This window comes from Atractosteus spatula, chromosome 7, assembly GCF_055471065.1.
Source record: "Atractosteus spatula isolate fAtrSpa1 chromosome 7, fAtrSpa1.hap1, whole genome shotgun sequence".
NCBI lineage: Eukaryota > Metazoa > Chordata > Actinopteri > Semionotiformes > Lepisosteidae > Atractosteus > Atractosteus spatula.
This window is the reverse complement of record NC_142712.1, coordinates 8,050,292-8,077,960: the sequence shown is the minus strand read 5'-3', so window position 1 is coordinate 8,077,960 and position 27,669 is coordinate 8,050,292. Positions and strand designations below refer to the sequence as shown.

The 27,669-nt window shown below is 36.1% G+C and overlaps 1 protein-coding gene across 1 annotated transcript in view; it reads right to left on the bottom strand.

Moving 5' to 3' along the window:
• The window catches only part of LOC148830362 (disks large homolog 1-like), a 107,674-nt gene extending 80,005 nt beyond the window's left edge, over positions 1–27,669 (bottom strand). Inside the window, exons 1-3 of the mRNA XM_088922295.1 lie at positions 27,603–27,669; positions 7,210–7,355; positions 1,586–1,669 (exon numbers count right to left, since the gene is read on the bottom strand). Of these exons, the coding sequence (XP_088778421.1) occupies positions 1,586–1,669; positions 7,210–7,355; positions 27,603–27,669 (297 nt within the window). The remainder of the gene's footprint in view (positions 1–1,585; positions 1,670–7,209; positions 7,356–27,602) is intronic.

The following is a 27,669-nucleotide window of genomic DNA, read 5'->3' as shown; positions in this document are numbered from 1 at the left end:
AGGTCTCCTTTAGCTCACGCGGTTGGTGCCCTGTTGCGTTACGCCAGAGACCCGGGTTCGCGCCCCAGGTGTGGGGGCCTGAACGGGCGACGGGGGGGCACAACCCCGCGCGGAACCGTGACTGTCACAGTTGCAGGCCTTTCTATATACAGTATATTCCTTACTTTGTATTTTAGTATCTTTCCTTTTTGGTCTCATCTCATCTATCTCTATTAATCTCACCGATGTACTCACCAAATGCAGTTCAGCATCCCAGAAGACCCTTTTTAAGGTGCTACGAACATTGCAATATACCCAAAACATGAGGCCTCAATTAAATAAAGCACATGCTTGTACATTTTCCACTACAGAGATTTTGTCAACATCTTTTAATGGATGAAAGTTATTAACTGAACAATGACAAGCCAGTCTCATCAAGTGTACCTCATCACCATCATTATGTAACTGGCTACATACTGTATATTGAACTCAAATACCTCTTTTCACATTCACCTCAAGAACCCCTCCTCTGCCTCATCTCTACGTTGCAGCTACACCATGGTTCAATCAGTCTGGATGGGGTCTTGTGGCCAGTAGGATACACATTAACCAAGTGGGTTAAGCCAAACTTTCCAAGTATTCCAAGCATTTAATTCTCGGATGGTGTGGTCCCTAATGAACCATGTTGCAGGTGTGAACGGTCAGGTTTGAAGTGTTGTTCATACATAATGGCTGATGAACAACTGGACATTCATCTTTGAAAAAAAATCAGTCTCAGAAATCTAAGAATCTGCTTCCTAGACAGAAAGAACCTCCACTTTTGTGGGATGAAAGATGTAAAGTGAAGATATTAATAAAGGACACCTCTTGTTTCTATAACCTCCCATGCAAAGAGCAGTTTTTTATGATGCAACAAGAACACACACCGTTGAAAGCACCTCCGGATTGAAAACAACCCGGCCCCTTTCTAGTTGACAAGAAATAAAATAACCGCTTGGCTACCTGTAAAATAAGTTCAGCCTTTTCCCAAAACAGGCATTTTAAAATACGCTGTGGAACATGCATTTTAACCACCAGTCTGATCACTTTTATAAGATGTTCTAGTTCTTCTCTATACCTCCAGGCTGCCAATGAACACCGAAAACTTTCTATCTGTGAAATCAGACAGGAGCAGATTTCCAAAATACCCTCTGGCTGCTTCTGGAGTTTTGATGAAAACAGATTCATTTTCTTAATGCGCTGCTGCATTTTGCAAGTATTACCTGTACAGTATGTAGCAGATTTTCCATTTCTATTTAGCAGTGTCATGCCAACAGCGAACAGATTTCCTGAATAATGAAGAAACACGCGTTTCTAAATTCAGAAGACGGTTGGTTGTTGTAAACGCTTGTTTTGATTTCTAAATAAAAGATTCAGATTATCAACAAAATAAAGCAATTAAATTATTCTTTAAATTCTAGTCTGACGGCTGTGGTCTTACCAATGGTCATACAAGTGGCCAAAAACACAGAAATGCTACAAATGCCAGGACCTAAAGATCTAGCCAAATGTTGTCAGACACTAATATCAAAATAGTAAGTGGTAAACATGCCAAGTGACTATTTACCTCTATAGTGCTGTGTTCACCATGTTCCTCTGCATTTTCCTCTGTTCTAGGCATGTAGCACTCTAAATTGGTCAGATCTCTTGGCTGTGAGTAAACAAATAAATAAAAGCTGTTAGATTATAAGCAACAATACTATTCTGAACATTATTTTTAAATCAACCCATTGAATATGCAATGTAATACCGTGTTGAATGTTTACTTATCCATTCATGCCCATTCCATTTACCCATCCACACCTTGGATAAAGGCAACAGACTAACAAATAACATTTCATGATACAATTTTTCCTCCCCAAACACACCTTTGGTCAACATATTGACAATGATTCGTTTTCTCAAATCTTCAGTGAAAGTTCAGAAAATTAAATTTAAAAAGAAGTGAAAATCACAGATTGTGGAGTGTATAAAACGGTTGAAGCAGTGTGCGTTGTGTGCATTCTCATTTCCTTTGAAAAACATCAGTGCATGAGCCATTGATAAAGCATGCAGTGTACAGAACAGTAGGAAACAATACAATAAGGATATTCAATTATTTTCCTTTCTAATTTTACACTGGTACAAAAGTTGAGCATGCCAGAAAAGAGCATGCTGACATATCATTATTTTTATATACCCTTTATCAACTTTCTGAACTTGCCTCTGACTATTATAATTTTCCAGAAGAGTTAAGATAAGACGTTTTTCTCAACAAACTGTATTTGATAAACGATACACCAAGCTCCTCACTAAATCTAACTGCACCTGGTATACCGTTAAGACACACTTGATTTTTAAAGATGAGGTTTGCATTAAATCATGGTGGCATATAAATAAAACATTTGTGTTTTGAATCTAGATATATATTTCAATTTAAAATTGAAAAAAAAACAATAAATCACAGCTGAAATACTGTATGTTGCAAAGCAAGTAGGAAAAACCTTTAGGGAAATGACAGACCAAAAATTATCTTAGCTACAAATAAACCCAGAATATACAGTACTAAATAAAATTATGAATTGGCTTTTTGTTGCAGCCTCTCCGTTAACCTCTGGCAAAATCATTAAAAAGGTGTAACAAAAGGTTTTAGCACTTCACAATTTAAGAGTCCAGGCGATGTTTTTGGAAAATTCTTCATTACCCTGCCCCAACCATTACAGTAACACAATTTATTTTTCACTTGTCCTCTTGTGATTTTGTATCATTGTAATATCCTAATAATGTGTATAATAATTCCCCCAAATAAAATCAAATGTTTTTTTTTCTAAAACATACAACACATCTTAAGTGTCTGTAACACTGAATCAATGCTATGTCTAAATATAGAAATCAATTAACATTTTTCACGTTTAGCTGAACTGGCTAGTCTTATCCAGCTCCAGTTACAGTACATACAGTACGACACATTCATTCTGAGTGCTCACATCTGTATGGTAAGTTGAAGCAGGAAGTGTCAGTTAAAGGTCACAAGATTAAGCAAATACAATAAAGGGGTTTTACCAATTAGCAAAGACAGATGAATTGGAAGAAACATTTGTGTAGTATTTTATTGCTTACACGGTATACTGTATTAGTCAGTAACCTTTATAATGGCTTTTCCCTCCATAAGACAACATGAATAAAACATTTTTTACAACAATTATTTTGCAGGTCTCTCTGGCATACGTTATTTGCTATTAAATTATTCAAATTAAAATCGGGAAGCCCGATAAATAATTTGTCAATGGCTTTCCAATGCACCTCGTATAATGTATTTCTACACAACATACATCTGTTCACAGACACACAGGACCTGGGATGCACATGTTGTCCAGACCACACAGCTAGAATAGAAAAATGCAAGTAGCAACAGGACATCAATATCTCACCTTGTAAACAGCTTGCTAAAACATTTGTCTAACATAACCAAGTTAAAATCCTCCAGCAATGTTTGGAAATGTGTCTACATTTTGTGTGATGTAGGCTGTACTTACTTATAGTAAAGGAACAAGTAATAGGTTTATTCCATGCTGAAAAGAGAAGAAAGGTAACACAACGTTTCGGCTGTGGAGCCTTCTTTGGGTGTGGGGGTACTTATTGTACAATTTGTGGTGTGCATGTTTTAATTTTATATATTCCTGCTGACAGAAATATTATTAAAAACAAAAGGTTAAAGTAGTTTTTATTGTCACTGTTCATCCCGGCAATGGACTTTAAGGCTTCACTAGGGGAATAGTCGCAAAGCAAATGATACACTAAAATCCAGCTCTGCGAATGTAGGCCAAATTCAGCTGATATTAAACACCAGGACGGGTGACCCCTTTCAAGTCTCCTGATCCCTCAGGCCTACAGGCACATATTCTGTATTGCTGAGATAGTGGAATCTATTGCAATCACAGTGTACAAGAGGTGACCACATGCATGGAAGCAATCTCATCAATTCATCATCATTATTATTAATTCATTTGCTGTTGTTTTTACCCAAAGTGACTTACAGTTGTACCCATATATCCTGCAGGGAATTGTACTGAAGCAATCAAAGTACCTAACAGGGATATATAATCAAAAAACGTACACCACCCAGGATTTGGACCCACAATCTTCAAGCTATGAATACACAGCCTTAACCACAGCTCCACACTACCACCCAAGTATGCGTCTATCAAATGCCAGAGTGAGGCTACACCTGCACATTGCATTGTACTGTGACGCATGATTCATTCAAGGCCTACAGTATTTACCTAGTCAGATGAAAGTCAGTGTGTGAATGCCTGCTTTGTTGTGGCATCCAGGTGAATCTGACAACCTGTCTTCACCATGAAGCCATCATTCAAAAAACTATTTTATGCTATTGCTGAATTTCGTTAGCATACAGTATTCAAAATAATGATTTAATCAAAGGAAAATCTGGATATAGGAGCAAATTAAGCATTACTGATTAATAGCTTTTGTGTACAAATGAAATATGGCCTAATATGATGGGCCTTTTCTGATGTTTTACCTGACAATGACATTGTAGAATGTCAGTATAATACTGTATTACACAACACGTCATTTTTACACAAAATCTATAAAGTTATAATTTATCATTTGCATCAAACACACACATTTTTCTGTTTTCATAATTATTTTGAATACCGTATATATATATTTTGGTGTGGGAGGTGCTGTATTAGTGTGTGTCTATGGACCGCAAAATAATGATGGCAGATGCATACACTACATTTGAAAGAATCAATTTTTATAAAAAATGAAATATCACAAGACTAGCGAGGACACCTCCACGCATAACCTAATATAAAAATAAGCACTGTCATAATTCAAATAATAAATATGTAATTGAAAACAACAACATTGGATATCTATGTGATTAATCAGTCCTGACCCCTGCTGGCTTCAGGGTGAAACCAAAGGGTTTCAATGGGATTGTCAAAATAAAATTGGGCTTGCTATCCATATGGATGTAATTTGTCAAATTCAAAAACTGAACTGTGGGGTCAGTTCCCTGTGCTCAATTCTTCTGCAAAAATGTGTTACTAATTTTTATTTTCTCTCAAGTGACAGAAACACGAACAGTTAGACAACTTAACAGAACAAGACCTACAAGTACTTGGTTCATGCTTATTTCTTGCCTATTTTTCATTTGAATGATTTTTTCTTAAATAAATGCTAATATTAAGTTGCCAGCAAATGCCTGATTAATGAATTACCTCCCCCAAGTGGAGTGCAGAATTATGTGATTAAAAAGACCAAGCAGGCAACAGGTGGCAGTCAGAAACAGATGTTGACATTGTAGAAATCTATGTTTTTAGGCACTTTGGCGCATAAACAAGTTACTGGTATGGCCTTCTGTAATGCTTAAAATATTTTATACTTGTATTTAGTTCCACATATACAAAGGCAAAATCATCACTGATTTATATTGCCCTAAGCAAAACCAAAAAGGAAAAACAAATCCCCCTGCTGGCACTAATCAGAAATATAAAAATATTCTATCTGACAAGATACTATATACAGTACACTACCTAGAGAGAGAAAAATATGAACCTCTTGATGCTCAAAATCTTGATACCTATGCTTAAATATTGTATTGCAATTATAATACAGTGAAGTCAAAATAACTTACATCTTCATTCCTGTGAAAGCCACCAATTTCTGGCAACAATATTGCAGTTGCACAATTGTCCTGGAAACATTTGCTGTACTTTGTTGTTTAAGGTTAAAGATTGGCTAAACTTGTAATTACTGTTCTCAGCTAAATCAGACACAAAACACCAAATATAGGTAACAAAATCGCAAACAGCTGATCCGTGTTTCATAATGTTTTGTTTCCTTTTCGTATGGAAATAAATTCTAATCAAAATAAATTTAATTGAATCCAGATTCAGAATGTATATTAGCATACTGTAAGTGAAACGTGCTGCAGAAATGGTAGTTCGTACCCCAGAGACCTAAGCACCAGATGCACAATATAATATCCCTCCTCACAACCCAGAGAACTGTAGCATACATTGTTTTTACAGAAGTAGTTTCCCCCTAGTGGAACGATATAGATTTGTGTTTTTACTTAATAACTTGACTAACACTGCATAAATAAATACAATCCAGAAAAAAATGAACCGCATATTAAAAAACAATATGCAGTGCCTGTAATCACAGGAAAGGAAAGTGTATGGGAAACAGCAGCTGCTGACTTGAAGGAGCCATGCTACATAAGCAACTGACCCTAAATTAATCATACCCAGGAATTTAAGCAAAAGAATGTCGAAAGGATTTCAAAACCCCAAAAGTTTACCAGACATTTTTTTTAAACTTGTCTTTCCATCAGACTGGAAAAGGCAGCATCATCAGCTAAACCTCCTCCTTGAGAGCCAATATCTAGTAGTGGTTTTTCAATCAGATTCATACTCAGTTCATTCTTTAATAGTTCCTAGACTATACAAAGCACATGGAAATGTATAAATCCTGAAGGTTTCTTATGATGTACACTATCAAACTGTTTAATTTTTTTTTGCTGGTAATATTTCTCTTCACTCCTCTAAAGGGTTTTAATATGTTCTTTAAAAGGCTCTTCAAACATTTTCTAGAACAAACTTCAATTAGTCAACAATATTTCTCTCTTCGAGAGTGTCTGATTTGATTTAACTGTAGAATGACATATATTCTTATGCAATGTGTAATTAGAAACACAGCTACCTGTTCAATTTTTTTACACTTCCTCATAAATATTTGGTTTACATGAATTAGTAAACAACTTAAATCTCACAAAATGTAGCCAACCACAGTGAAAGAAAGAAGAGTACTAATAGTTTTCCAATGTCCTTTACTTAGTTCTTTTAGAGAAATGAAAACTTGGTCTGTTTCCATATTTAACTAAGGCGCACGCCCTCTGACCTGCTCTGATAAAGAATATCGAAGAATAGTTCATAATATTGAGTGTGTAAACTAGACGTTTGTAGTTTGTAAGCATTAAAGAACTGTAACAGTTAATTGCAATCACAGGAAAGACAACAGAGGCATGGCAAAATCACATCACTCAGATCTCTTATTTACTGCATGTCTCTAAAACCTAGAACATTCTCACTCCAGAGACCAGGCTATAGTGATGGACTGTTTGCCTGACCTGGTAGGAATACATAGGGAAACACCTTCAGTAATCTGTTCTCTCACCTCTTGACCTGTGTGTAGATGCTGGAGGACAGTGGCAGGAGCGTTTGTTTGCTCCCACTTGTCAGCCACATGATTGACTTCCTCTATCTTCTGCTCACAGCTCTTGTGAGTGTTAAGCAACGTGACTTCATAGAACTCCTGGATGTCTGTGAAAAAAAAACGTTCTCATGTCAAAGGTATTCATTTTCATTTGCAAATGTCCGCTCAATAGGAAAAATGTCATCTCGGGTTAAAAAATACTGCTCTACATAATCATATCTTTTTAATAAGCTTCAGTTGATAAAAGGGGAAAGAACAGCAAAAGCATGGATAATGCTGGAATCATCTTTTCCAGCACATTCATTTTTCTGGCAAATGATATTGTATTGTGGGACAAAAGCGCTAACAAGAGAAGGCTATTTCAATAACCCAAAATGGGCACATACTGATGCTGAGAAACTTCAATAGAAGGGTATTACATTGAAACATTTTGTACATGTACCTTATGCAGCCTTCATTCAGGCCTCACTCTCACTGCCTGCACTGAACAACTCTGGAACTGTGCAGTATTAGAAAAATGTCTTCATTTGGTGTATTACCTAGATTTTAAAACTTGTAGTCTACTCACTTGTTTATTTTAAGAACTTACTACGCACAACGTAGTAAGATAATAAATGCTAAGGTAAGCAAAATGTATTTGAGATGTACTCCAGAATTCACAGTGGAAAGCATTCATAATGCTCTTTTTGTGATATTTAGGCTTCTCTCCTGTACGTACTCTTGCCACCTTCCTCTTAATGTTTAATAAGCATCTGTCAAAATCAGCTCATCCATAGTTAATTTACTTTTGACAGCTTTAAAACCCCAGAAATGCACAAGCAGTTACAGCAGTGGAGGACTGCGGATCATCATTACTATCAGAGCTCGCTAGTGAATTAAAAGCCATATTTGCAGCTTGGAGGTGTGGGCTGTGGGAGGAATTTTATTACAGCAAGGGCTGTGGGCTAAACATTTACGTGGGCACAGGCGGCATATATCTGACTGCGTTCTACTTTCTGCAATCAGAAAATGACCTTTTTGTTTCTGTATTTAACTTTGTGTGGGGATGCTGCTATTTTCTGTCCATCCTCTTTAGAGAACACCGAGATGGGCGCAGGTCAGACAGGCAAAAGTAAGAGTGAAATATTAATGTGACAGCGCACAAAAAAAGCAACAAGATCTGCGGTCAAAACTAAGCTCGGTTGTTAGGGAACACTTTAGCAAAAATTTTGACAGCTGTCCCACTGTAAATAGTATCTTATCTTTTTTATCTGAGATATGTAAATGTCCATGTATACTGTATTTTGTAATTATATAAATAGAAGTCCCTTTATATACAGTGCCTATAGGAATTCTACACTCCCTTTCACACATTTTGTACACAAAACGCATTTTGCATCAAGCCTGAAATCAAGAAGCATTAAATCAGAATTTATTTTACCTTTATTTACACGTTGTTAGACACAACGTCCAAATGAAAAACAGATGCTCAATCATTTTGAAAAGCTATTACAAATGAAAACCTAGAATAATAGGTTGGAACACACCCCTTAGCAAGTTCTTGCACCTTTTACTTGAATTACAGACATAATTCTGTTTGGATAGGGCTGTCCCAAAGTCTCACACATAGACTTGGTTGGCACATTCTGCCTTACAAAATTTTCAGGGTGTGTAGACTTTCTATAGGCACTGTGCATATAAACAATAAAAACATATTGTACATTTACACATATGTAAATACAAATATAAATGGTTTAAAGCCAGTGTAGTGTGGATAAAAAATTGATGGTTTTAATTCTTCAGCACCTCACTTTTAAGAATGAAGCAAATTAAGAAATTAAGAATGATTTTTTTATAATGAGGTAAACTATACAGTATGTATTATATACAGTATGTGTTATAGACCTATACTGTGCACTGTGTGCATGTGCAGTATATTTTTTGCTATCCATGCTTTCTTACAGGATATTTATAAAATGCAAGGTATATTTGTTAAATGATTTTGAAACAAGAACATAGCCTGTACAGCAGTTACCAAAATATGTACCTTCTGCTTAAATTTGTAAATTACAGAATTAACCTGGTATAGTTATTGTTATGGACACCCACAGTATGTACTATAAGTTTGATACTTTCTTCAAAGTCTCACCTGGGAGTAAATTTCAACATCCCTGCAAGCTCCACAAACTGGTGAGTACTTACTGTAGCAAAGGCAAACAGTTGACGTGCCCAGCATCTCAAATGTGTCTGTCTCCAGTCTAAAAACAGAACCTTCCTTCAATGAGCAGACACTGCAGTGCCAAAAAATGAGGGGTATCTCAACTTGCTTCCAAAAATCTAGCACTGTTGGCTGCCAACCTAATGGGTAGCTGTGCACATAATGGAGAAAGCAACATTGAAAACATAATTTAAAAATTGATAACTAGAAGTCTGTTTATAACCTACAGTAAATTGTGATTTTTTTCATTGTTAGAAACTGTGTTGAATGACATTTTTCTCAGGCATTACTAGTATGATCGCATTGCAATGGTGCTTCACAAATTTAAAGCAGAAGAATATGTTTTACTAACATGTTAAAACTTCAAAGAAGATAAGAGGCATTTTTTTTTACTCTTGATGCACATACACTCTAGATGCCACATTAACTGAGTATCTGCAAAAAACTTCAAAATGTCACATGCTAGTTAAAATACTGTGATAAGACATGTTACATATTGGGATATTGTTACATGTCAACTCATGAACACTTTTTCTAAACTGACAGACACTACCTAAAAATTGGTAAGAAATTTGTCAATAATGTGCTTATAAAAAGGTATGTAAAACCATTGCAATTTCCCATTCATGTTATGAACTCCATAGACACAGTCAGCTGTTGCATCTGGTAACCAGCACTTCATTCATAGCAGAACTCATCTACTGACTTCACCACTCAGTTGTATGAAGTTTATTTTTGTCATATTTATAACTCATGAATATATACTGTAGGTCACTCAGTGTTATGGTTTAAAAATAAATAAAAATATAACAATAGACCAGGTGCTGGAGCAGTATTGAACACAGATGTCAAGTGTTCCTTTCTTTAATTGTTACATGTGAGTTTACAGAAGTGATCAGAGATAGACAGGCAACAGTCCCTCCAGAATGCATGCTTTCTCAATGCTTATTGTCATATTAAGAGTGGTATTGTCATTTAAGAGATAAGATAAGGGGTGTAATCCCAGCGTCCTGGCCACATTTCCCATTGGCCCTTACCAATCATGGCCTCCTAATAATCCCCATCTATGAATTGGCTTCATTACTCTGCTTTCCTCCCCACTGATAGCTGATGTGAGGTGAGCGTTCTGGCTCACTATGACTGCCGTCGCAGCGTCCAGGTGGAGCTGCACACTGATGGTGGTGAACGGGAGTCCCAATTACCTGTAAAAGCGCTTTGAGTGGAGTGTCCAGAAAAGTGCTATAAAAGTGTAGGCAATTATTATTATTATTATTATTATTATTATTATTATTATAAGATAAGATCACTTTGTTAGCCACATACAATTTCTTGCATTAGGAATTAGTCTTTTTGCATACCCAAGCTTGCTCTCCATGAGACACACAGACAGATAGAGAAGCTTGGGGTCAGAGCGCAGGGTCAGCCATTGTATAGCACCCCTGGAGCAGCTGGGGTTAAGGGCCTTGCTCAGGAGCCCAACGGAGTAGGACTCCTGTGCCAGCCGTGAGATACGAACCAGCAACCTTCCAGCCACAGGCACACAGATCCTGAGCCACAGAGCCACCGCTCCATTTTTAGTTGATCAATTTATCCATTGACTATCCTTTGTGTTCAATTATAATTGTCTGCCATGAACACGAAGGTGATAGTTAAGGCTATTGCAGGACGTGTGCACTGTCTGGCCGCTTGAACAGGTGTTGTCAAAGAAGATATCAGGACATGCAATGCACAATCTGGTCATGGGGAGCGCTCTTTGACACTATGCTTTGCATCATGGTTCTGACATCTTTGGGTCTTAAAGTGCTGGGCTGCTTCCCAGATATTATTCCTCCATCTGGTTAGGTCAACAGCCACAATCTCCCAGGAGCTGATATGGAGGTTGCCTTTCTTCAGGTTAGCTTTTTACCATTTCTTTAAAACACAAACTTCTGGGACCTATGATTGCCTTGACTACACAGGGAGAACTGAATCTTCTTTGGGCAACTGGACGCAATGGAGCTGATATGAGGAAGATCAGAGAAGAACACTGGCTTGGGTACATCTGTCTTCTTAATTAATATGTAAAATCTACCTCAAACAGCATTTGCTTTATGACTCCAGTTCTTATAAGTGTCTTCTGTATATTGTCCATATTTCAGCCCTATACAGTAAACATTGTGATGTTGAAACATTATGCTAAGCTAAAGAATAGAACTATGTTTATTCACTTTACAAATTCAGAAATTGAGTTTGTTTATTGATTTTTTTTAAATCAGAATGAAGCATAAGGGAAAATATTACTATATATCTATATACTGTATATCTATGCAGTATATATTGGTTAAGTATCACTCATAGTATTAAGTAGGATACTACAATAACTAATTTAAATTAAGGCAATGTAAGAACAACCACTGTTTTTTACCTCTTTATGAGATTTATTTGAAACATTTTCTGACATCTATTGAACCATACCCAAACATAATATGACCTCAAGGACTTTTTTATACCTGCAATTTAATTAGCAAGTACCACTTAAGCCACAAAAGTGGAATAAAAGAAACATTGAAGTGGTTCATGAAAATATTGCATCACACCAAGGCTTAAGTAACACCAATTTCTGATTTCAGTAAGGAATGAAGTTCCTACATTTCATTTAGAACCTGAGATTAACAATTCATCTGGGAGTCAATGACTGAACAAACTGTTAATTCATTTCCTTAACATAGGCTCAATTCACATATTTCATATTTGAATCACCAGTCACTGGCCCACCACAGGTTGAAAAGCAATAATGATTTAAATCTCTAACAATCTGGAGGTAATGAAGGGTGAAAATGCTGCTAATCAAAATAAAGACAAAGTGGCCCCATTCTGTAATGAAGGGCCTGATATGAAGTATCGTTGCAGTAGACATACTGTATGTTACACAAGTACCGAAAATAAATACGACCATTTCTTAAACTGAAGTAAATGACATACTGTGCAGAACGAGATATGAGCAATCCTTTCTATGAAAATCTGAACAGTTTCAACTTCACAGAGTCTCAGCATGGAGGAAAAGATTATAATATCAAGTAGATGCAGATAATATTGAGAGTCTGAATACATTAAATTAGAACTTTATTCATAAAATGATCAGAATCCTAATCTTCATCCCTCAGTGCATCACATTTGCCCCCTGAACTACCTTCCCAGTAAAACTTATGCACTCCCAAACATTTTTAACATTGCCACAGAAGTATCTTACACTGATTTTTCAAGGTCCATAATTAGCAAAACCTGATAGTTGGGACAGGTTACATTTCAGTTCATACTCTTTAGATGTTTAAATGGCTGGAGGACACTATCACATACTGTAGGCTATTTTTCCTGCAGTTTTTTTTTAATTCCCTGTTTAGTAGTATCAGGAGGAACATTAAGCTCATTTTTCCAGGCTCCAGTACACATAGCATCTCGTACTCTTTATTGAATTCAGTGAAGGACGGAAAAAGTACTGTGGAATTTCAGACACTATTTTTTCAAGTTCAGGCTAACCAACACCCATGAATGTGATTTTCTTCTCAACCACATATGTTTGGCTGAGTTGTAACACTACCTGCTACGCTACCTCGATTACATCAAGTTACAATATTGCTTGTATTGCTTGATTTTTATTTATTGGTAAACACAGCACTTGTGTATGAATTGGTTTTTATGGATTTTGTGAATTGTATGTTGAATTAAGGAAACCATTCCTGTTTCTTATCAAGCAGACATGGATTTCTGAAACAAAATACTGCACATTTCCTTGGCTATGAATTTGAGTTGGGACTTTTAAACAAAGCAACTCACCTTTCAAAAAGGAAGGCCTTTGTGTTTACAATGATCCTGATAGTGAAGTTGCAATGCATTTGAAACTTAAAAGTTTATTTAAGGGGAGGCAATGGGTATTAAACACAAACTACACTTCTGTACTGCCAGAAACAACTGGACTAACATCATCCCTGCCAAAAAGAAAAAGCTCTGCAGTCGTTAAATCCTTTGTTTAGAAAGTTCTAGTTTATATTTGTGCTAGAGAGTGAGAGGCTTCCAGTACCTCAATAGCTGCCCCTGACACAGTCTCAAAACAAAATCATAGCTTCACAACATAAAATTGCCTCATAACAAGTCCCTAAGAAGGAGGACATCATTCAGATATTCAGATTGCCTATCTGAATACTGATATCACAGTGAGCAGTTAACACAAACATACTGTTTAGATTGGCAGACATTGAGACAAGCAGCAGTTTTTAGTGATGTTGAGGCAGCAGACTTTTGACACTCAAACTGAAATAAGCACAGTACAGGCTGTCAGGCGGTGGCTTGAAATATGACAGTTTTGTTTTTGAGAGGAGAGAGTACTATCAAAGAAATGGTAAACTGTACTTGAAGGTCTTGTTTCATTGAAAAGCAAAGCAAAAGTCTGGCAACAAATCCCGAAAACAAATAAACCAACACCTCAATAATGCAACCACTGTTGTATAAATCAAACACAGAAAAAATAAAATCAGCATGGGTGCTGAGTTCTAATGAATGAAGTCTAAAACTTTTTGATATTTCTTGACAAACTTTTGATTTGAGGGTATTGGAAACTTGTATACTCATATGGAAGGTACATTATTATTTTCCTTTTCTGAAACCAAAAATAAACATGGAGGATTCTGCAACTTTGGCAGACAGAAGTTTCACCTACTTCTGCCAAACACTGACTTTGCATCTCTTCCACCTATTTTCAATCTAAATCCTTTTAAGGAAAGACATTAACAAGAACTAATGCCACACACTTCAAATTTATGCAAATCTCCTGCCACTCTGAGCTTCTAGTACAATAGTTAGGGAACACTGAAATCAGAGCTCTCACAACATCTTTTCATGCTTTGGCTATTTTATTACACCCTGCTCTTCAACATTTAGCAGTCACATATTACAGCTTGCAGTACACTTTGCAAAACTTCCCCGGATCATCGCATAGTTAAAATGCAAAATGCTATTATTGCACTTACAATGAAGTAAAACTTCCCGGGTCTCCATGGAAATGCTCAGTACAGTCTGTCCCTTGAAGTAAAACGGAATATGAGTGCCAGATGTCTGCGCTACCACCATCTGAACGCGCAGCCTAATCCCCAGGGCAGCCTCCTGTTCTCTCTAACTCAAACAATGACCTTCAACCCTGGGCAACATTCACACGTAACAGCTGAATTCTAATTCAGTTCCGTGCTTACCACCAGGCTTAGTACAGTAGTACACATCCAACTTTTTTGCATTTGACAGACTTAGAATAAAACACTGCAGCCAAAATGTAAACACACTCGGTTTTCATAAACTATCTGAATTTAAAGTCACATGAATTCTTATACCTCAGACTGGTGTTTGATACTAGCTGTTGGAGGATTAATCCAAAATTGAAAAAGACTCCCAAGTAGTGGGTCACTTTAAGAGTTACACATCAGTGTGGAATTATAGCCTGACTTCAGTAAACTTCCTCAGTCCACTCTGTTGTACCACACAGTCTGAAGATCACAGTTTCTGATAACATAAAAGGTTTTCAGCAGCTTTGCAGACAGGAATTTTATTTGTTTAACTTCTTCAGCTGATTCATTACACAAACAAATTACAACCATTTAGTTGTTGTGCTATGCATTTACAGCTTCCTGACATAAAAAGTGAACTTTTACATTAAACACATTATATGTCTAAATGTTCATTATGGGGCTTGCCATTTTTGGTTTAAGGCCAGACTAAGATCAACACATTGCTTCCTAACACTAAAAGTTAAATAAAACAAACTACACTAAGCTAGGTTAATATAGAAAATTCAATGTAATTAAAAAACATTACAGCTGTCAAGAAATATGTCCATTTAAAAGAAGGTTACTAAGTGCTCCTTGCACAGCCTTCCTCTTAGATTGGCCAGTACTTCACTCCATTTATGTTCCCATCAGTCTTGACAATTTCATACTCCCTGCTGATCAGAAGCAGAACTATTACAGAATGCTGCCACCATCATACTTGACAGCAGGGATGATGTTGACTATGGTGGGCTTTGTGTCAGTTTTGTTTCAATTTTGTCGTGCCTGACCACAAAACGTTTTGTCAAATGTTTGCAGTATTATTCGGGTCCTTCGTTTACAACAAATCACCTAAATGCAAATCACCTAAATTTGTTTAGGTGATTTCTCCCTAGAAGACCCCTTGTGGATTGATTGAGATATTGTTGATCTATTTACATTCTTCCCTATCTTAGCCACTGAACTCTGTAACTCTTTCAAAGTCACTGTTGGCCTCCTCCCTGCCCATCTACTCAGTTTGAAGGGACAGCCTGATCTAGCCAGAGTTTGGGTGCCTCCCACTTCTTAATGATTCACTTTACCATGCTCCAGGAAACATTTGTTTTGAAAGCTCACTGATTGAATCTTTGTGTGAAACTCACTACCTGGCTGAAGGACCTTAAAGAGATACAGTAGATGTAATTATTCTGAAATTATGGCAACCAAAATTATTGCACACAGAGACCAACTACGTAGTTAACTACTCTAGTGTGGCTAAGGTAATTTTGTGCTCATTAATTAATTTAGGTTCACCACAGCAAATAGTATGAATACTTATACAATTACATTTTTTCAGTTTTTCTTTCATACTGATTATTTCTTTTTTTATTTCGGTTATTTGGTTTTCCTGTGCAGAGTAGGTTGTATATATAACAAATATTAATAGCTACATCAAAGTGTCATGACTGCAGGTTTAAATTAACAAACTACAAAAAGAGTGCAAAAATTCTGGCCTGAATGCTTTTGCAAAGCACTGTATCCCTTTAGTTTAGTGTAATACTTCTATTACAATTGCAAAATCAACACTTTGTTCCCCACTCCCCTGAAATCATGATCAACATATATGCCAGAACTCCTTTTTATTATCAAGGAGACTGCAAATTTAAAAGAATAAGTATTATTTTCAGATTATTTTTGATGACTTTCAGGATCATATCTGGAGAAATTAATAATGATATCAAGCAACAACTTGAGAGCAGCAATAAAGCCTGTAAAATATCTTTATATTTATAGATTCTTACCGTACTCGTCTGATTCATCATCTATTTATAATGATAAATGACTGTATGGTGCTTTTCATCCCAATTGATCCCAAAGTGCTTTACATATAAGAGGGATCCCACTGCAGCCCCCAGCACCAATCAATATGTCTGAATTGTTCAGATGAGCACAAGTGGCCCAGCTGGAGGAACAGGTGCAGACTGTGACAGCTGTGATGGAGATGCAATGTGGGAAGTATTGTGATCTCATTAGATTATCAGCATAGAATAGTTGGGGAATCTGACAGGGGTGGAGCAGTCAAACTGGAATAATGGAAGCTTTTGGCATTCCAACAAAACATTCTGAGCTTCCAGAGACTGCTGAAGCTTCATCTGAAGTATAAAGCATTTCCTTTTAATAATAATAATAATAATAATAATAATAATAATAATAATAATAATACATTAATTTTATAGTACCTTCAATGACACACCATCTCAAGTTATAATAAAACAATGAAATGACTACACATTATAACAGTAAATTAAACAGGCAGCTACATGAAACTGAAAGCTACAGTATGTGCACAGCAAAAAAGTGATTTTTTTATGAAAGAATTTGTAAGAGCCGACCGACTTGCAAATTTTGATATGGGTTGGAAGATCATTCCAGTCTTCTGTTGCTCTGCAGCAGCTGAAGAGACAACCAGCTCTCAGTGTTTGGAGCCTTCTATAAGGAACTGAAAAAAGGCCAGAATCCAAATTGTAGACTCTTGACACATGATATCGCATCATACCTCTGAAGAACTCTTAATGTAAGACGAGACTTCCTTCAAGATAATGTTGGCAGATTTAGAATGTAAAAGTACACTGTACTACAGACTATACAGAACAGTCTCTGCAGTGTATTTCCAAATGAATAACTTCCCTAGAATTTAAAAACGGTCACAGAATTATTTCTATTATAATTGCTTAGATACTGCTTAACCTGTGTAGCAAGATTTTGTCTTACTTAGTGGAAACTGTGTCCATAATCCCAAGTGCAATTCTAGGGAAAAAATCCTGCTTTACACCTAATATAAACTAAACTAAAAAGCAGAAAAAATCATTTAAAAAGCAGTCTAAGATGGCGCTACAGTATGTGAAAACAGGAATAGACATCATATGGTATGATTTCTTTTAATAATCTCGGCCTGCAGTTCTATATATCATCAATGTTAAGATGCAGGGCTCAGAGTGATGCTGTTATATAAAACAAGAAAACATAAATGGCACTGAACAGCTTACAGTACACTGGATTTTGGCTGATGGAAGACTGTTAGTAATGGAGCTAAAGCCAAAATCTAACTAAAAACGTCTTACTTGCTTATTAAAATTCATGAGCAAGAGATCCACAGTACAGATGGCCACTAAAGGAAGAAAAATGTTCAACATGCCTGAAATAAATATTTTTAATAATGTAAGGTGGGAGGGGAGTAAACAATAGTTAGGCAGAAGATTGAATCCATCCATCAGTCAATCAGTTTTGTTCACAGCCCTATAAAGCACGTCATAGGTGCTTATGGGTTAGGATTTCCAAATACCTTCACACGTTTTGTAAAGTAATTCACAAAAGATGATTAGTTGCAAAGCAAAATACACTACATACAGTAGGTTGCATTGTATTGTTTTGTAATACTGTTTTGGGGTTAAACTAGTAGCTACGAAGACTTTCTTATGTAGGCTACAGAATTGTGTCTGCCATAATGAAAACAAAATAATTATTCCACCAAGAATAATTTCACAAGCTAATAAAGAGTTGAAATAGCATGAAAGGGTGGCATAAATACTGAAGTATCTCTCGAGGGTGCTGTAGGAAATGTATTGAAACTAAATGCATTTGTCTTTCCACATTAATCCAAGCTTACATTTCGATTGAATCGATTGATTTTTCACTTAACATATTTCACAGTCTTTCTAGATGTGTTTCCAAAATGAAAATATTTTCCAGTGACAAATGGGTAGACATTTGACCAGCCATAATATTAATTATTTTACTCAGAATTAAATCATTTGCTGTTATGTATTTAAAGTCCCACTGATCCAATAAATCCTATGGGCAGGATCACCATTTGCATGTGACCAACTTCCTGAAATGTCAATCTGGCTGTTAAAACCAGGACTATCCCATATGACTTTCACTGGCCATCTGTCTTTACAATACCATTGGTATTTGATCATTTCCAAAGGTTTTAAAGACTAGGTGCACTAGGTAAAGACTTTCTATTTACCTATTACCCCTGCTTTTGAGTTCTTACTCCTATACCACTAGTTTTGTTTCATTTGGTTTAGATCTTTCCCTAGAAGGATAAGACAGGATGTTTGCATTAGTTGGAATTGTAATTAACTAAATCCAGAATAAAAATAAATTTAAAGCATGGTATTTTAACACAAACAAATATGCAACAAATTAAGAAATAAAGAGAAATTTAACTTTGCAACGCATTGCAATGACAGGGAAGTAAAACATACTAGAGCAGGTCTGAGTACTATCTCAGATGACAAATAATAAAAAAAACAGCGTTTTGTATGCTAAACATAATTCGTGGTCTGCATTTGGCAAAAACACACTGCAGGTTAAATGGACTCCTCAAAAAAACTTACTTCCAAATTGACAACACAGACACAAGCATCATCCTAAATCCAGTAATTCCCACATGTAGCTTTTGAAAGCCATTTCTAAAATGTCTTTGTTATGCCTACTTATCTGTGCCGTCCATATGCTTTGAAAGAAATAAACAGCTTTTCGTGTGCACCTCCCTAAACAGTCTATTTGAAGACATGCCGGCTCACCAAAACCAGCTGTCAAGCTGCCTAACTTCTCACTTGATCCATGCACCAGTGTGATGGGCGTGCTTGGCTCTGAGCTTGCAAAAGATGCACATGAATAAAATAATAGATTGCAATTCGGTATTTCAAAAAAATCTGCAATCATTAGTTCTGATGTCATCACCTGCAGAAACAAATCTTTACAAAAGAGTAAAAAGAAAACATCTGTTTTCCCCTCCCAGTTACAATAAGCCAAACATAATCATAATACCATATATATAGTATATAATAGTACTGTATACAGTACATAATAGGTTGATTCTGTTATCTTAAAGGCTACAATGCTGTTCTCTAATTTGTTAAAAGGTATAAAAAACATTAAAAAATCCATCACTAAAAAGGATCTTTAGGCTTATTTCTAATATGAACCTTAAGATAGAGAACCTTGAGATTCTGAAATTTTGTCACTTGTCATTAAAAAACTTTGAATAAAGTTGTTCTATTCAACAACACATTCTAAGATGTCCTCCAAAAAAGTAATTTTTGGCCCTGCCTACAAAATTCAATTCTGATATGAAAAAGACCTTATTTAGTTGGCATATTACACTGGTTATTTTCAATATTAATAGTTTTTTTAATTATTCTTTTTATTTGTCAAATATTGTACTGAACAATAAGTACTATATAACAGGAAATTGAATAGTGGAGTTTTATACTGAACTTTCATTAGCACTACATTCCGCTGAGTGCTCCTTTTAATACAAGGTCATAATTTTCCTTCCATTTCCCAAAGAAAAAAATGTACAATACAAGTAGGACCTGCTACTCTGAACAACCAGGACTCAGAATAATGACCTGTTGACAGTGTGAATCAACTTACACCTCACACAAAGTGCTGTTTTGGCAAGAGGAGCCACAAGACGCCCTACAATAAGTCTGTTAACTCCCTGTTTGCCCTCTTCTCTCTTGCTTCACAGCACCTTTTCCCCTGTCATTCCATGTGCTTACCAGGTAACAGACTTGAGCACTACAAGCCTCAGACAGAGATGCACAATTATCTTGTTTTGTGCCAAACATTCGGTGATAAAGCATAAATCAAAACTATCCAAGTACGCAGAGCAATTGAATAAAATCCAAGGAACAAGAAACTTGTTTAATAAACCTGACCATGTATTCACACATTTTATAAAGGTGCTAAAGGTGGTTATACAACATTTTAGTTTCAAACCAGGCTTACCCTACTGGATTGGAAAACAGTAAAAAAAATGGAACTGAAAATGGAAGATAAACCATGTGACTACCTTCATGACTATGCCAGCTTATAAAAACCCAAAGCTTTGAAGGTTCAGCAAATGTCTTGGTATCTGCTTCCATACAGGATAAATACGTGCTATGTTACACACATAGCTACAGTATTTGCAGGGCAGATTCGGAAAAAAAAGAAAACGAAAACTGTGTCAAGAGGGTTCTTTGTAGTTTGTTTGATTTGCATTTTGTTTTCAAGTTTTCAAAGAGAGACATAAGGAAGCAGATGTTCACCATCAAACAGCTTAATGTAGATAACACAGAAAGGGATAAAACGCTCATTTGAAATGTATGAATAGCCCACATGTCTTGTTGGATTCTTATAGCTATGCAGTTTACAGGTCCGGTAATACATTATTAAAAAAAGTCATTAGGCTGCTATGATTTCTACATAGATGTTGTGCTTAAGTCTCTAGCACTAATGGAGGATATAGGGATGGCCTACCCAAGCTCTCCTTCTGTATGTCTAATACAGTCAAGTTTGTCAGTTTTAGTCACTGTACCTCCTTCCCTAGGGAAAAGCATATAGTATATGCTGGGCAGACATGGAAGTTAACCTCTAAATTCTACCTTTCTGTGTTCGCCAAAGCTGACAAGAGGACTCTCCCAACACTTTTTTTCCCCTCATTTTCTTCTTTTTTTCAAAGCAATCTCTCGGCTTTGAGGTATGCAACAGCAGCTGTTTGCATGCAGATTTACAAATTGTTGTTTCCATGGGAACCAGGCTATGAATCTGAGGAGATTCACACACACATACAATGCGTATCAGATTCTTTTTCACATTTATGTAATGGGTGGGTGGTGTGGGTTATACTGCGTAGGATTCATCTCTATAATCTTTCATTCTCTCTAGAGGATGCTCACTTCTTTTTCTTCTCCCTGAGCCAAGCCTCCCCCACAATGACAGAGGTGCCTATTAATTGGTACATTTCTAGGGTGGCTACTATAATATAGTTATTCAGAAGACAAAATATTTGCAATAGAACAGCTATTATGACCACAAACACAAAGCCATAGAGGGATTTGGTTATTAAGTACATATGTTTGAGATAACTGTGTATTTATAAGATCAATGTCTTTGTATGCTTAGCTTTTCCCCAATATTAACTTCTGCCTTCTGATACTTGCTGACTGTTTCATGCTCCAACATGGTGATGTTCAAACACAATTGCTGGCTTCCATTAGATAAATGAAGAAACAATTCTTCTTACTATTAAATATTTTTTTCTCCAGACTTATTCCCTTTCTTGGTCCTCATGTATTTAATCCTCAGCAAAAGGAAAGTGAAAGAGAGACAGAGAAACAGACCAAGAGGTAATGGCTGTATTCTTTCACTCAAGGGGAGATTCCTACTCAGCCTGTGGTCAGTCTGGGATGCTTTGGTCAACACTGTTTCCATTCCTCTTAACAGTGCGACACCACCAGGCACTCCAGGGGACCTAACGAGAGTCTGTGATCTAGTACTTTTAGTGGTTTTTGCTATCAATTTTATGACCTTATCTACTGGATTAGGTAAGACACACTGAGGTCATCAAGACCACATATTGTGTGTAAAAGTGGGAGAGACCATTGCTTTGTGGTTGAGTTTTTGCAACGAAGGCACAGACGTTCCGTTAGTGCCCAGAAGACAAACAGTACATTATCCCCTTATCTCTGACAGTTAAAATATTTGTTGGGGGAGGGGTCAGAAAGTCAGTCCTATTTACCTTTGTAATTAATTGCACTTTTATGCTGGTCATTTTACATCACGGCAGAGATATTCACACCAACTGAGCAACAAACAGATTGATTTCCCACAACAGCATTTAACAGTGCAGCTTGATTTCACAGCTGAGTGCATGCAACAGATAGTAAAGCCACTCACGGTATGCCCTTCCACATACCTGTTAAACCACACAGCTGACTTTGAAATGAATAGGAAACCGTGATTTACCCATCAGAACCCAGTGAGGCAAAGAACAAAAAATAAAAAAAACAGTGTTTTCCTCATAAGTGATTTATTTTGGGTGGTTTCTCCCCCTAGCATGCTTCTGTGTATCCAGCAGCAGCTTCATTGCCAATCAATGTGATGTATGACCCTTGCCTTCTGCTGTGTTAGATTCCGATGCAACCAGAAGGCAGAGGGATCAACACCAGCAGTATCTGAAGTGATGGGTAAGCACCCAGCTGCAGCAGTGAGCCGGGACGCCAGCCCCAGCCTCTGATTTTACAGCTCAGTGGATTATGTAAGGCGTGCTGCGATTCTCCAGTGAGAATAGGGCTCCCCTGTAGTTTGAGTTTGGCACCAAAAAAAAAAGGAACCAATTTTTTGCCTTTACAAAAAGTGAAGTTCTTGTCCTCTGTATACTTAAAATACTTCAGGTATAATAGTTTAACTGAGGAGCTTATTTCTAGAAAACTATACCTCACATTAAATCCATTTATGTGTTTCATTTCACAATTAGCTATATAGTAAGCTAGAAGAAATAATAAATCTTGTGTTTTCAAATATGTGTCACAATTGGTATCCTTGCTAAAGAAACAGCTTTGTTTTGGCTTTTTTCTTTCAGCCATGTGAGGTACAGGTATACATATTTCATAACTAATCTAGATCTAATAATAGTTCACTAAAGCTTGGCAAAAACATGGCCATCAATGGTTACACTGCTGCCTTCAAAGTTACATACAATTATAACCAGAATGAATCTAAATTTGGCTTACATTTTCACCCCAGAATTCCATTAGAGGACATTATGATAAATACGGTAAATATTTCAACAGTATATAATATCACACTGAAATGAATTCAAGTGCAGACGAGGCTAGCTCTGCAATTAAACACACGGCACTCTTGGGGAAAACACATTGGAATAATTTAACAGCAAAGCTACAGTACCTGGCACACTGCATTTGCATAAAACTCACAGAAACAAGAAGTGTACTGCCATCTGCAGAATGAGATTGTTCTGCAAAAAAGGAGCGGTATTTCCGAATTACAGTGATTCTTTAAGAAATGTTTTCTGTGTATTGAAATAAAAAGATGCTTCAAAGATGCACAGTTATGTGCTTTTTTTAGATGGGACTATATTTTAGGGGTTACTTGTAAGCCATGTATTACTACATTATGACTGAAATGCAACTTTATTCATCAGCAGTGTCATTCACAAACTTAAGTTTATTGAACTATCCTTTTTTATCAGTGGTACCATTTTGAATTTTGGGAATGCAAACTGATCCTACTGAGTAACAGAAAATGCTTCAGGTAAATGAACTGAGTTGAGACGAAGGGTGCCGAAACTGATGTCGCGATGCCACAGGCATCTATAAACCTCCAACTGAGTAGTACATCAGGATATAGGAATATCAATACTAAAATAGGTTTGAAATTACTTTCTGTTCCAGAAATACAAAAACCAATTGCTTCTGTAATTGGCATTGTAGGCACTCTTCCATCTGGACCAGAATCCAATGCCAAATTATGGTAAAGGGGGACACCTTACTGTAGGATGTGCTTTCCTTTGGATGTGACATTAAATAAGGGTCCTGGCTACTTGAACATTAAATATCCCATGGCAAAGTTTGTAAGGGTAGGGGTGGTAGCTCTGGAGGCCCGACTAATTTCCACTTTTTCACTAACTGGCTTCCCTAAATTTCATTGTTAATTCAATTGATCTCACTTCTCTACCTGATCTGCTGCATAGTGGGACACCTGGCACATCATGGCTGTTGCACCCTAACCCAGGGTAATAATGAATGAAATGTGTCCCCTCCTATAATGTATGTGAAATGTAAATGCTTTGGGATCCTCTGGGATGAAAAGTCCTTTATGAATATAAGGAATTATAATTAATATTGTTGGTGCTGTTTTAGAAGTCATGGGACAAATAGAACTGTTTGATTTGTTGTTTGTTGTTGTTTTTTTTCTAATATCCCAGATGAATGTCTCTATGAGCAAAAGCTTTCTCTTAAATTAAAAACAAATGCAAGGTCTTCCTATAATTTTGCATTTATCTGCGAGAAGCAAAGAATTTCACTTTCATTAAAAAAACAAAAGTTAATTTAATGATGAAAAGATTTTTTTCTTTAGTGCAAAACTTTTTTTGTCACTAATATGTAAATACAAACTACCTGAAAGCTGATTAGCCTTATAATTAATTTTTTGTCTGTTTCCACTTTTACTGTCACTTATTTATTGATGTATATACGTATTTAGCCTATTGTTAAATGTGTTATACTCGCATGCTCATAAATGTCAAGTCAAAAGCTTTGCTGTTAACACACCACAGATGTGATGGGGAATTAAGTATTTTGGAAAACTTTATTGCCTGACAGACCTTGGGGCCTTTTTTGGTAACATCAGGCTTTTTTGCAGCTGCATGTTGCAGTTTCCATGGAAACAGCAAAGACTGCGCTTGGTACTTTTGTTTCTTAGGACCACAGCATTTTTTTTTCATTTAAAACTGAAAATTGAAACTTAAAATAATATCAGAAACTCAGAGGAGAAACTGCCATTATGCTCATGGAACGTATGAAGCAGGTCAATAGGAGACGTAACACATTTTGTGTCCAGATTAAAAAACTGATTTGTGGTTTCCATTGCTTTCCTGTTCCTGACTGAAAATTTACTTTGTCAGAAGTTATAGGATTTGAGTATCAGAGATAAGAGTTTCAATAAAACATACAAACAGATGCAAGCTTCTTTCCTCACATACTCCTATTAGACTGAATGTCAATTTATCACTACAACAGAAAAAATCTCAAACTAAAACTACTTTTGCAAGTGTTTTTTTATGAAATTACTCAACATAAATAATTATTACCTAGCTATAATCCACTAATCATGAATCCACAGTACAAATAGGAAACTACACAATTAACAGTGACTGACATATGAGAAAAGATATATGTCACCGTCCATACTCAAAGCATTTAGGTATTTCAGTTCACAGAAATATTTTTTAAAAACAGTCTGTTGCAGAAATACATCATGGCTTTGATCAAAATTATGTGGCATGATACAAACTTTTTAGATGAACTTTTCACTAAAATATATCTGTGCACTACACAACGCAATATTAGCTTCTTTAACTGTCATAGTACGTTAATCATCCAATTAAGTAAAACCCATATTCCCCAGAAAACCAAATATTTTTGTATCCCTAGAAAGGGAGGTTCTTCCACTATTATCGGTTTTATTCACATAGGAGCTCTATTTTTCTCTGAATTAAGGCACAAGATCTGTTTTTGCTGCTGCTACTGTATTTCATTTTGTTGTTCTCGTTTGAATGGAATTTCTTCTGGTTTGAAATGCGTTCTCATCTGTAGCCACTAGATGTCACCCTTTACAAACTGTATAAGTAAGTATGTACAGCACCGTCAGAGCAATTCAGATATGGATATCTCTAATTCCATCTTGTGTACAGCCACAGATGGTAAATTGCAATCAACAAATTTATCAAAAACATAGTAAGAAAACCTTTATTCCTATATTTCTACAATTAGTTTCAATATCATATATAAATATATTTAGAACAATTTAAATTAATATCTAAATATACTGTAAAAGGGCTGTCAGTTTAAAATAGCGAAGACCAGCTTTAAGATGATAAAATCATTGCTCCAAAAACTTTTTTTTTTGTTCATTCGTACAAAAGTAAGACCTTTTTCTGGCAGTGGCATTTTTCACATTTTGTGGTTTTAAGTGGGAGTCACCAAGGTAGCACAGCCTGGAGAAACAGAAACAATTTCATAGTTTTAAGAGAGAGTCATCTTTCATCAGATTATTTCATAAATTACTTTGTGCTCAGCAGAGGGAGAGGCAGAGAGCATACAAATGAGATTTATAGGGGAGCTCCTTGTTGTATAGATAGAAATGCTTCTAAGGCATAAATATAAAGAATAATACTGTATTGGATAGCAACAGAAAGTCTTGTATAGAGTACATTTAAAGTATGATAAAATGAATCGCTCAAAGGTATACATTGAAATAAACAAAACTACAAAAAAGGATGAGTACTACCTTCACATTTCACATAAAAATAAATTACATTTGATAAAAGCTAATTCTGTTTAAGTTTGATCTGTACTTTGCAATCACTTGAAATGTTACTCCTGTGTTAACGTTCCAGTAGTAATCCAAGCTAGTAATCCAAGCTAGGTATCAGGCTCATTTAAACTTGACAAGCATAGTAAAAAGCAAGACACTTTCAGACACAATAGAGCTCTTGTAAATAGTAGCTTCACACTATCTAAAGAAAAGGTGGGAATTTTATGTGACTGCTTTTAGACAACTTTGTGATGCCCAGCTTCTTATCCTTTAGAGACAGTCCTCTCAGGAAATGAGGATTTAATTACAGTACTGAGACTCTCCAACTCTCCTCTGGGGATGGATCTCCTTGGAATAAAAGAATTGTGAACATACGAAAGAGTACAAAAAAAAGAGAGGCCATTTGGCCCAGCTGGCTTGTTTGGTAGTTACTAGCTAGTTGACTCAAGGATCTCTAGAAAGAAGAATTTTAAAAAGAAGTCAGAGCATTGTCTTCATCTATAAACTTGATTACTTTACTAACTGTACCAGAATCTAGATCACTGATATAAATTAAGAAGAACAGTGGTCCTAATACAGATCACTGTGGTACTCTACTAGTTACAGCACCCTGATTTGAGTAGGTCATCACTTATTTTTACCATCTGATTTCTTTTTGATAACCAATTCTCAACCCAAACAGTTGTGTTTCCCTGAATGCCTACCACCTGTAATTTGAGATCTAATCTTTTTATGAGGATCTTTGTTGAAAGCCTTATGAAAATCTAAATATACCACATCAAAAGGCCAGTGTGTATCCATTACTGTTGTTGCTTGTTCAAAGAACTCTAAAAGAGCCAAAGAACCTTTTCTTAATCCATGCTGACCATTCTCTAGTATTCGATTATCAAAAAGGTGATCCTCAAATTTTGTTCAAATAATCATTTCTATCACATTTAATGGAAGTCAAACTTTTATAGTAGGTCTATAATTAATTGGTACCCTATTCTCACCTATCTTCAGGATGGGCATTAGATTAGCAATTCTCCAGTCCATGGATACAACCTCAGTCTTGAGCAT